The sequence below is a fragment of the Pleuronectes platessa genome, chromosome 7 (assembly GCF_947347685.1).
Source record: "Pleuronectes platessa chromosome 7, fPlePla1.1, whole genome shotgun sequence".
NCBI classification, from domain to species: Eukaryota; Metazoa; Chordata; class Actinopteri; order Pleuronectiformes; family Pleuronectidae; genus Pleuronectes; species Pleuronectes platessa.
The window spans coordinates 1,767,706-1,780,194 of NC_070632.1; the positions used below are offsets into that span (position 1 = coordinate 1,767,706).

General features: G+C 46.0%; 2 protein-coding genes across 2 annotated transcripts; both read left to right on the forward strand.

The window, feature by feature from the left end:
• Nucleotides 1-854: 854 nt before the first annotated feature.
• Nucleotides 855-5,927, forward strand: chmp1a (charged multivesicular body protein 1A). The gene is made up of 7 exons (XM_053426873.1): nucleotides 855-994; nucleotides 1,809-1,828; nucleotides 1,947-2,024; nucleotides 3,704-3,850; nucleotides 4,017-4,145; nucleotides 4,310-4,503; nucleotides 5,199-5,927. Exons 1-7 carry the CDS (start codon nucleotides 988-990, stop codon nucleotides 5,218-5,220), a joined length of 597 nt encoding a protein of 198 aa, XP_053282848.1. The 5' UTR covers nucleotides 855-987; the 3' UTR covers nucleotides 5,221-5,927.
• A 4,148-nt stretch (nucleotides 5,928-10,075) lies between these two features.
• Nucleotides 10,076-12,489, forward strand: slc10a3 (solute carrier family 10 member 3). The gene has a single exon (XM_053426872.1). The coding sequence runs from the start codon at nucleotides 10,516-10,518 to the stop codon at nucleotides 11,914-11,916; it is 1,401 nt and encodes a 466-aa protein (XP_053282847.1). The 5' UTR covers nucleotides 10,076-10,515; the 3' UTR covers nucleotides 11,917-12,489.

A 12,489-nucleotide genomic window follows, 5' to 3' on the forward strand; every position in this document is an offset into this window, starting at 1 on the left:
ACTGAGAAGATGTTTTTCATACTTTAGCACTGCAGATCACTTGAAGCTGTTACCTGTGAAAGTCTCTGTGACGCTGGATCAGAGCCGTTAGAGATAAAGATTTTATTCATCATGTTTATTTCTTCAAGAGAAATCTGCTGAATTTTCATGGAAATATTGAAACATGATTCAGCTTTAATTATATTAAGTCTTTTCACATATATGAACATTTGTCTGGTTGATGTGATGAAGCCAAAATTATTCTGTGTGTAAAAGTGTTTATTCAGTAGCAGCCTAGTGAAGTGAATACAAACTATGAAAACTATGAAACAGAATCAGATATTTTCTTTGAAATGTAAATAAAAAGCCACAATGATTGTGTCTGCTCTCGTCCATGTCCTGGTTTGACCACGTGTAAACCTCTTCAAACACATTCTATGGTTTAACACCTGTGATGTCACACTGTTCGGAGGCAGCTGCCTTCGATGGAAACATATCGAGTCACTCTGAGGGTTTGTTCTTCAGCTCTCACCATCTTATACATGTGTAATATATAAAGAAATACAAATATCAAATGTATTTATTATAATACATTCAAATAATCTACAAAATAAAACATCTACGTGGGTCTTGCCACAACTCAAACCCAATATGTACAAGTAATACGTTGACAGGTGAGATCAATTGAAATAAATGATGGTTAAATATGAGAAGTACTTTATTAAATGTTTTAGAGTTTCCAACCTGATTCCTCAGAAAAGAAAACATATTAAGACAATTTAACTTCATATCGATTTTTCCTCCTCAGCAAAGCGTTTGAACGGAATTGGCAGTAGGTGGCGGTGTTGCACCTGAGCTTGATTCAAGAGGCGAAGAAGAAGAACGATATTTCCGGTCACATGACAGCTCCTCAGACCAGGAAGTGCAGTGGTCGATGTAGCATTTGAAAACAAGTGGAAGAGAAGCTGAACGTTCACTTAGCTGCGATCGCCTGGAAGCATCTTCAACATGGAGGGTAAGGGTCGAGTCCTCCGCTGTCACTGTGGATGTTGAGCTAGCGTTAGCCTGTTAGCTTGGTGGCTGGGAGTGGGGGGGGGGGAGCTAGCTTAGCTGTCAGACCTGTTGTGATTGTGGACGAGGGCTCAGCTCCGGACTGAACGAGACAGAAACACAGAGAGAAACCATCGCTCTCACATTGAAGTTCAGAAACCATGTCATCAGCTGTGAAAGTGAATATTGTGGCTAATGGCTTCCATCAGTGTCACAGAACGAATTCAGGATAGTTTCTGTAACTTGTTTGTTTTGGTTTGTGTCTGACAGCGTTTCTCCTTCTTCACGTGTTGAACCTTCAGTTACTTCTTTGTCAGGTTTTGTGATTCAATCGATACATAGACATTTAATAAGCACATTTATTCACAAATTTATTTAACGAAATCATTTAAACACAAACTCTCAAATCTTGAACAAAAAGAAGAAGAATCTTAACACATTAATTAACAAAAGGTTCATCACCATTAAGGCTTAAGTTCCTCAGGTTCACATGACTTCTGTTCATCTTATTCTCGTGAACTTCTCATCTTAGGAACAACTCGAGGGTATTTCTTCATATCTGGTAAAAAAGTTTGGATTTTTCTGGAGCTGCGACTGATATTAGGGAATTAAAAATGTCAGATTCATAGAAAAGCTTCACAAGAAGTCGTTTCAACTCTACACACATCGTATGAGTCTGGACAGATGAGTGAACTGTGATTGAGTTCACATACTCCTAACTCTCTCTCTCTCTCTCTCTCTCTCTCTCTCTCTCTCTCTCTCTCTCTCTCTCTCCACAGACACACTCTTCCAGCTCAGAGTATGTATCTGTAAAAAAAAAAAAAGGTTTACAAATATCAGCTTGATATAACTTGTGCAAGTGATTTTTTTCTTTCCAGTGGATTGTGCGTCAGTTTTTTTCTCGTTGTTCACTACAGTTCACCACAAAGCAGCTTGAGAGACTGGCCAAGAAGGCTGAGAAGGATTCTGAGAAGGAGCAGGCCAAGGTCAAGAAGGTGAGCAAGCTGGGGCAAGGGTGTATAATGTTAAAGATGCAAAGTATATCTGTCTCTCTTCCATGTCCCTGTGTTGTAGTTGTACGTCATAGAGCTCTCTCTCTCTCTCTTCCTGTATCACTGCTCTGACCTGAGATCAGAGCTCAAGTTACTGTTCGATTGAGGTGAAGTGTTGACAAACACAGAGAAAAGGAGCAGTGGGAGAGAGTGATGGTGTTTCAGGTTGTTATTTAAAACCCGTCTAACCAGCAGCACTTCTCCTGTAACTGGACCTGTTACTGGTAGAGGTTCAGCTCAACTGAACAATGTTCCACATCCAGATTGTTATCGTCTGCCCACTGCTCATCTTCCTGTCATCTTCAGTTCTTTCTTCTTTAACTGGGTGAATTGAATAATCTGCGTCGGCCTGGAGAAGCTGATGTAGATGTTTGTTGTAGATGTTTGTTGTAGATGTTTGTTGTTGTGCCTCTTTACTCCCCTCGATGTGCTGTAAGAGTCAAACTGCGTTGTGTAACAGAGTTTGGTCTTAAATTTAATTTCAAGTTATTTAAAAAAGCTCCTAAAATGTCTTAAAGGTAACTTGTTTAAAGCTGGAGACACTGATAGTGCCAATGCCTGTAATACAGATACTTCTAAATACTTCTTAATACGAAAGACAGTCAATAAAATAGATTAAATAATACTGTTAGGTTGATTGATTAATAAGTAATGTAAAAACTTTTTTTTCCTTTTTCAAAAGTTTGAAAACCTCAGTGAAAATGTGATTGTTGACTTTTTGCAAATGTGATTGATTTAACGGCTCAATAAAAAAATGGATGTAACCTCAAATACGATAATACTTTTTACTATGATTTTATTTCTAATGAAGTTAATGATTATTACTTTTTTGTATTACAATAATCATGTCAATTACAGTAAAACTTGTGGTTATATACATTTTTTCAGTATTGCTGCTCTCGTGTAATCTGATTACACTGCACTGGTCAAATGGAGCGACAGTATTTTGTATTCAGTCAGCAGGGGGCGCTACAGCGTCAGTAGCAGAGCCCTGTAGTTGTGTGTTGTTGTCGTGTCAGTTGCTGATTGTTCACATGAGCGACAACAATCATATGTGAAGTACTTTGCTGATCTCATTTATAAAGACACATGTAACATTTTAAATAATGTAATAATTATTAATTAAAACCAAACTAATCCGAACATGATCACTTGAACAAGCATCAGTGAGACGTGAAGAAGAAGAAGAAGAAGTACATGAAATGACAGAACTCATCTTTGACAAACATTTATTTAACATCTACTTTTTAGTTTGGTCCATGTCCCATCTGCTACCATGGAGGAGGCAGTGTCTATGACCTATACCACAGTCAGCCACCAGAGGGCGATACATGTCCGTCATTATTTACAGTCTCTGGTAACACTAAAGATAAAGAGAGGGTCTTCTCTCTAAATATATATGAGAACGTGCAGCAGGGAGATTCATCTACATGAAGTACACACAAGGTGAAATGCAGACTCACATCGTCCAGCGCCATTTTTATTCTTATTGTTTCTTTTTGCAGCGACAGCTCACAACTAAAAGTATTAGCACCAGAGTTAGCTAGTAGCTAATTTGCAGCAGTTGTACGATGTCCATCAGAGCGAGGTATGAGTAAACCAGTCTTTGTCTCACTCCTCAGGCGTTGCAGCAGAAGAACGTGGAATGTGCCAGAGTTTATGCAGAGAACGCCATCCGGAAAAAGAATGAAGGTCTCAACTGGCTGCGCATGGCGTCCCGAGTCGATGCTGTGTCCTCTAAAGTCCAGACGGCTGTCACCATGAAGGGAGTAAGTGACTGTGTTCAGCTGGTTCCATGACACACGCTGCCTTAGATCACATATATCTGATGTCCAGTCAGTATGTAGGATGACCTAGTATCTTCTGTCATAATGCCACATCACATTATTCCCAGAATGAAGCGAGTACATTATAAAAGCTTCTCATTTTTTCCAGGTGACCAAAAGCATGGGCCAGGTGACCAAGGCTCTGGACAAAGCTCTGAGCTCCATGGACCTGCAGAAGGTCTCGGCCATTATGGACAAGTTTGAAACTCAAGTACAGAACCTGGACGTCCACACCTCGGTGAGTTGCTGCTCACAAAGCACAGTTCAGTGGATCTTCAGTGAAGGTCTGACAGCAGCTTATGTTTGATATTTGTTTCACGGAATTGAGAAAGACCTGAAAATGTCATGTCTCAGGTGAAATCTTTAAAACTCAAACCCAGTTCTCTCCTTTTCTCACACCAGGTGATGGAGGACTCCATGAGCTCGGCCATGACGCTGACCACGCCTCAGGAGCAGGTGGACGACCTGATCCACCAGATAGCAGAGGAGAGCGGCCTGGAGGTGATGGACCAGCTCAACCAGCTGCCGGCAGGAGCCACCTCTGTGGGCGCTCCGAGCACAGTGAGCCAAGAGAAGGAGGACCAGCTGTCTCGAAGGTAGAGAACCAGAATGTGTCATAACAAAGAAGCAACACAACGGACTCATGTTCCTTTAACACAACACGTTCGCCTGGTGCAGAATCACAAGTCACACACAAACTGCACATTCACTGCTGGGTCAGAGCATGAGGAAGGAAATTAGATTTCACACGGATACACACACTCACACACACACACACACACACACACACACACACACACACACACACACACACACACACACACACACACACACACACACACACACACACACACACACACACACACACACACACACACACACACACACACACACACACAAGGCACTCCTGTTGCTGCAAAGTCATGAGTGATGAAGAAACAAACAAAGACAATGTTCAACTTGAAAAGAGAAGGAACACTAGTCGGGGTTCCCGAACAAAAAACACCTTGAAAGACTTTGTAAATACATATCCATTTATCCTCGAAGCTGAAGTAAAGACCTGCTGCTGCACATCCACCAGTTTATTCAAAGTTTAAATCAGTTTTCTGTCCCTTCACTTGTCTCAGCTGCAGCAGAGCGTTGACTCTGCGCCTCCTTGCTCCCTGAACGTGTCACATGACGAGTGTGAAGCTCCGTGATGAATCTGAATGAAACGTCTTTTCAGTGAACTGCACATTTATCACCAGCGTCTCCAAACAGCTCAACTCTTTCCTCTTTTCACTCCTTCCAGACTCGCTGCTCTACGGAACTGAAGGCTGCTCTGGGAGCGGTGACGGCGCTGATGGCTGCGAGGAAGCAGATGACAGGAAGCTGTGTGTGTGTGTTTGTGTGTTTGCGTGCGTGTGCGTCTCAATCGAACTGTTCCTATCGGGAGGACTTAATGAGGCTATTGATTCCCACTCTCCTGCTTTATAAATACACACACACACACACACACACACCACCTGAGAGGCATGAATCTCTCTCTCTCTGGTTCACCTTCCCATTATCGATCCATTTCTATTTTCTCCTTTTAATTCCCCACTGGGTCTCAATCCCCCCCCCCCCCCCCCCCTTCACACTGGATGTCTGCTTTGTACAAGAAGAAAAACATTTTACAGACTGTGTAATGTAGAGGGATGGAAACACAGAGTTTTAATGGGCACTTAGAGTCATTATACCAGAGTAGACAGTCGACTTCCTGTTTACACCACATGACCAGTGTGTGTGTGTGTGTGTGTGTGCTAGGCTCCATCCAAACTACATCCTGTTTGTGGACAGAGATTATTTCTGATTCTGAGAAATCATCCGGACGAGATCGATTTATTTTAACAAACACCGTTTTACAAATGAAGGATTTCAGGTGGACGGTGAGTTCACGTTTTTTAAAAACATTTTTTGATCCATTTGTCAGAAATGGTTTAATAGTTGATTATTTTCAGAGGAACAAGATTCTTAAATGAATTGGGGGGGGGGGGGGGGGGGGGGTTGTCAGATTTGCACGTATTATTCTTTGTTGTTCTTCTTGTTGTTGTTGTTCTTGGTAACACTACAGCACATCGCCCCCCCCCCCCCCCCCCCCCCCCCCTCGTCAGCCTCCAGTCAGCAGCCTCCACCTGACCTCACTATAAAACACAGTGACTCCTCCCACTTGTTGTTTCTCTGTGTCGAGCTTTGATTCAGACTTTTTGCTTTCAACGCCTTATTTGGGAAGCAGGTGCTTTCGGGGGGGCTTCCCCCACCAGTGCCTGACGCAGGAGTCCACAGGCCGTCTGTAACTCTGTGGATTGAAGCTGCCTGGTCTCTCATAGATACTTGGTATTTGATTTAAGTTGTTGAAACTCTTGCCCCCCCCCCCCTCCTCTCAACGGACACATCGGAACCTCATCCAGATATTTTTAGAAGCGTCCCCGGCTGATCAGCTGATCACTTGTCTCAGTTTCATCCTGGACGGTTTCAGGAGGACAACACTTCCACTCAGAGCTGTGATGCACCAGCTGGATTATTTAGATTTTTGATATATTGTTTTTTTTTCCTGATATCCCTTGTAAACCATACATTTGATGGGAAAGTTTCATTTGTGGTGTTTTGGGTAAATACAGGAGACGTGGACAGAGAAGAATGAAATGTAGAATGTCATCAGAACATGATCGAATGGATCTGAAGACTGGGTCCATTTGTCTTTTGTTATTTTCAGGATGAAGCTGTGTACTGAGCAGCTCATCTTCCTCTGGGTCCGGTTTCTGTTTTCTCCATTTTAACACTAGGAAGCTTCATTTGTACTCAGAGGTCAACAGACGTATCAGCATGTTGGTTTTGTATATATATATCTATGTGTATCTTAAATAAATAAAATCTGCCCTCTGATGCCGTCTTTCCTTTAACTCTCAATACTCAGATAAATACTCAAAAAAGTTAATAAAGCGCATAAACCAGTAAAAAAAATCATTACTCAGCATCACAGCTGTCATAATGATGGATTTTAATTAAATGATCATTGTATAAAGTTGTGAAACAATTAAGAACAATAATAATGATGCTTCTTTTGTAAATTTTATTTAAAATTTGTTTTATCTATTAAATTACGCCTAGATGATCCCAAAAATTATAATGAACGAATAATGAAATACAGATCTGTGTGAAAACTGTGGAGACGTGATAGTCACAGATGGAACAATTTTATTATTATGATTCATAAAATGATGTAAAAAACACTGGAGTGATTTAAACTATTATCCTACACCTATTAACACAACATACATTTTATCATATAACATTAGGATATTGCGACAGGCGTCTGAGCAGCTGGAGATCACAACTTCTAGGCTTCCTGTTTGTGACCCTCATGAGGTCATGACCCTCATGAGGTCATCACCCAGGATGATGTCATGTGTGGAGTCTGTGGTGCACACTGATGTTTCACTGGCTTTTCAATATCAAGCTTCCAGACTGGTCAACATGGCTGCTCATGATCTCATCTGCAACACAACACAAGGCCGCTCATGATCACTGCTCTGAGAGGGTTCATGATTATTCACACACACACACACAGACACACACAAACACACACACACACACGGTATACTTCTATCATAGTGAGGACACACTCCCGAAGCCTTCACTCTAACATGAGCCTGATTCCAGACCTAAAACCAAGTCTTAGAACGAGAGGATCAAACACAGTCTGTTGATAATAATGGTAGATTTTATTTGATGATTTATTACATTTCTAACATAAATAAAAATGTTCCTGAGGAGTGTTGTTGCAATTCTGTGATCCCACCCTACACACCGAGGAACGAGACACACACCTCTTACAGTAGTGTCACACTTTAATGCTCAGAGCATGGTACACAAAGGTTTGTTTGTTTTATGCACCCCGATGGGAAGCTGTTCTTTCTCTTCATACCTCAATCACAGGGGAAATGAACATGATCACATTGGGCCTGATCGAATGTTACATTTCCCTTCCAGGAGTTTATGTCTCGATCTCTCCTTACAAGACTTCTTCAGACAGCTGATGTTCCTTTGGTAAAGTATGATCATCTAGAGTCAAACAGACCATTAAGCACCGGATGGGGGGGGGGGGGGGTGGAAACCACAGCAGCTCAGAAACCAAAGGCTGACGTCACAGTGGGCGGACACAGGAGAACCCACAATGTTCTCCCTCTGTTAGGTCCATGCTTAAAAAGTACACACAGACATACTTTCACACACAGCCGTGATCCCTGCTGCTGCAAATATTCCTGTGGATTCTCCATGAAGGTGTCAGGGCAGGCGGAGGTGGAATCCCTCTTCACTCTCTCAGGCTGTTTGTGAAAGATACGTCATGAGGTATATTTTCATACTGAGGATAAATAATTACAAAGCTCAGGGCAACGTGAGCCAGGCAGGAAATGTTCATAACCAGGAAACGTCACAGAAGAAGCCGAGGACTCCTCCCACCTTCTCTCTTAAGCTCTGACTGAGCCACGGTGACAGAAGCATGACGCACAACTCATGAAAACACAATAGCTGATGAATAAGCTTGTCCCAGGTCTGACTTCAACACAACGAGACGTGACAGTTAATATCCAAGACACGACCGGCCTGGGTGGTGCTCTCACAGCAGGGATCTGACCCAGTGACCTCACTGACCCTCCACAGGAAACCTGGAGGTCCAGATGAAAACGGCTTTTAAATATTTCAGTGACTCACAGCAGCAGCTATAAAAAGATGGAGGCTGACAGTGGGGGAGTTCCCCTGTGATGCCACAGTCCCCACCCGGGCTGCAGTGTCAGGTTTCCCTGCTCTGTCTGCTGCTTGTGTTTGACAAATAAGCAATAGGCGACTTGGCTGCCGAGCGGGAACCGGACACGGATCAGTGGAGTCGACTGTGTTGATTTTTAATCCACAAGCGTAATGGATCAGTCACGAGTCACCGGGCGATCGATGGTGAGGAAGCAGAGAGTGGGAAACAGAGAGCAGCAGATAAACGGGTCTGTAGAAGACATGGAGGAGGAGGAGGAGGAGGAGGAGGAGTGAACCTGAGAGAAGAGAAGCAATAGAAAAGAATAACAAACCAAACTTATCAGAAATATAAACAGTTATGTAGTTTTATTTGTTAATTTGTGTTCCTCCATGCTGGGGGGCAGGGTGTGTGACCTGCCCTCCAGACACCAGGAGCTGATCAAAGGGATTTGGCTTCACTCGCGGGACCTGTCATCTTGTTCTTATTTATTTACTGTCAAAGAATCTGACTCTCAGCTGGTGTGGGAATCGAATCCTATCATATCAAGTGCTATCATTATGTATCGTATCATATGGCACCAGATGTTTTATATATATAAATAATCAGGTACATGTCCCCCCCCCCCCCCCCCCCCCCCACCATAATAACGGTGTTTCCCCTCCCATGTGACCGCCCCTGCTGATTGGTTGCGCACAGTTGAACGCCCCATCTGGATTAATGTGGAGGATCCGTCAAGTCAGTTACATTAAACCAGAGAGAGGGAGAGGAAGTAGTAAGATTCTCCTTTACAAAATAAATGCATACAGGCCTTCTGGTAATCTGCCGATAAGTGATGCATGACCCACGATAACAATAATATCATGATAAGGCGATGCTGCAATATTCTATATATTGTAAGACAATCGTGTATCATGAAATCTGATTAACTGAAGAGTAGAGAAAGACCCAAGTCTTATCTTAGTTCCTCTTTAGTCTTTATAAAACACACTGTAACTTGTCAATGTCCAAATATGACATAGCTCTAATGATTAACAACCACAAACTGTCCAAACTATACAGAACTAAATAAATAAATATCACCAGCATATTGGTAATCGCATCTCATGGGTCAGGACAGCCATATTTTGCCATATCCATATTTTATCGCATCTCTGATCACGATCCAGGATGTGGATCCAGGATCTGCATCGATGAGGCAGAAGGACTCTGGTGAAGAAGTGAAGTCATTAATATAATATAATTCTTCTTTCATCCTCATTTTCATTCAAGATGTGAGATTGAAACTGTTTGGTTTGGTTTTATGAGCGAAACAAACTGGTACATTTTATTTTGGTGATGAAAACCGGATGTCAGTCTCTCAATCTCCGGGCCGCAGAGGAACCGCAGCGGATGGACGATGCTCGCGGCTCCAGAGCTCCAGACTCGCGGCCACGCAGAGACACCGACACGCAGGACGAGCCGCGGCTTCAGGTGCGTTCACACGGGGGTCGTGACATCGAGTCGCCGGAGCGAGGAGAGGCCGTGAGAGGCCAAGAGAGGCCGAGAGAGGGAGCTGTGCGCCGGGCGCCGCTGCAGCTGGGAGCCCGGCTCGGCCCGGACAGGGCGGGGCGCGGGGATGTTTAGGTTCCGGTATAAAGGCAGCGACATAATGGGAACCAGACGAGCTGTGGAGCCGGCTGCTGCCGACGTTTCGTACCGGAGACTACAATGAGAAGTTCGCCGTCGTGCTGTGAGCGGGCGGCGGTGTGAGCGTCAGGGGGAGGCCGCTGAAGGAGTAGGAGCAGGCGGAGGGAGAAGCGTGTGTCTGCGGCGTCGCGGCACCGCCACCCCCGCTAACATGAGGACGCTATTCACGCTCTGGTGTCTCCTCATCACCGGAGGTTCGGCGCGGGCCACCGGGAACCTGACCGTGGACAGCGGCAACCGCACCGACCTGAGCCCCGGCGGAGGCTACCTCAGCATCGGGGACGGGTCCTCGCAGGAGTTCGAGTTTCCTGAAAACACCAACGGAGTGATCGTGATCTCCAGCCTGTACCGGAGCCCCGCGGCCGGCAGGCAGGGCCGCAGGAGCCGGAAGCAGACGCTGACGGTCCGCTCCATGGACCCGGAGGTCCTCAGCATCCTCAACGTCACCGACAGCGGCCACGCGGGTCCCGCTACGAGCTACATCATCAGCATCCGCTCCGGGGTCCCGGGCACGGCCCAGCTGCAGATCCAGCTGCTGAACCTGGACCAGGACTCGGTGCCGGCTCTGGTCGAGGAGAGGACGGATTACTCCATCCGAGTGGCGCCCGCTGCCGATGACCCGGCCAGCCGACTCATCCAGTCCGGGGGCCTGTCCCATTTCTCAGAGAACCCGGTGCTGTTCGCCCTGCTGCCCCTCATCTTCGTCAACAAGTGTGCCTTCGGCTGCAAGGTGGAGGTGGAGGTGCTGCGGAGCCTGCTGCGGAGCCCCGTGCCCCTGCTGCTGGGGGTGCTGGGGCAGTTCCTGGTGATGCCCCTGTACGCCTACTGTGTGTCCCGGCTGGCCTCCCTGCCCCAGGCCCTGTCCCTGGGCCTGGTCATCACCTGCTCGGCGCCCGGCGGAGGGGGGGGATACCTGTACAGCCTGCTGCTGGGTGGAGACGTCACCCTGGCCATCTCCATGACCCTGGTGTCCACGGTGGTGGCCGCCGCAGCCATGCCGCTGTCCTCAGCCCTGTATGGGCGGCTGCTGGGGGTCCACGCCGCCCTGCACGTGCCCTTCGTGAAGATCCTGGGCACCCTCCTCTTCATCGCCATCCCCATCTCGCTGGGCATGCTGGTCAAGCTGCGCCTGCCCGCCCTCACCCGCGTCCTGCTGGCGCTCATACGCCCCTTCAGCTTCGTGCTCATCATAGGGGGCATCTTCATGGCCTACCAAATGGGGGCGTCCATCTTGGCCAACGTCCGGCCCCAGATTGTGGCAGTAGGGGTGACGGTGCCGATGCTGGGCCTGGTGGTCGGTGCGGTCATGGCGAAGGTGGCGGGCCTGGCCCCCCCACAGAGGAAGACGGTCAGCATAGAGGTGGGCGTCCAGAACAGCCTGCTGGCCCTCGCCGTCATGCAGCTGTCCTTCCGCCGGGTGGAGGCGGACTTCGCGTCCCAGGCGCCCTTCATCGTGGCCCTCAGCAGCACCTCGGAGATGCTGCTCATGGTTCTGGCGTACTTCGCCCGGCGGAAGCTGTGTGGCTCTGCCGTCCCCGCGACTGACGCTTGATTGTAGCTGCAGTTTGGTTCTGAACCCTCTCCGACCTGTGGACATTTGGCGTCCCTCAGCTTTGGCGTGAAGACGCCCAGCACTCCCGACCCAGTGGTCACTGTGGTTTCACGCAGCAGTGAACAAACCTTTTGAGATTCTTTTGTCCTCGTTTTCATACTTTTCGTGAAAACCAAAGGCCTTTTACCCCCCCCCCCCCCCCCCGAGACCTTTTTGTGTTTATTTTACACGAAGTACTTTTTAAATCAGATTATACTGTGAGGTACTCTATGTAAATATTCCTACCAAGAGAAATACCTATAAAAGAAAAGATATTTTTCTACCAGATTACTTTTTGTAATCATAAAAGGCAAAAAAAACGGATTTGTATCATGTTTACAAGAGGTCCATGTGTCTTAGCCCGGGGGGGCGAGGAGTGGAATCATGTATGAATCAAACAGGAACATGATGATGATGATTTGAAAGTTTATTTGTTTATTAATGATTGTGTTTCCTGGATTTCGAAATCCAAGTACTTGAATATGCGAGAAAGGAACTGAAGATAAAATGGAATAAAAAACCTTGTTGAGTTGA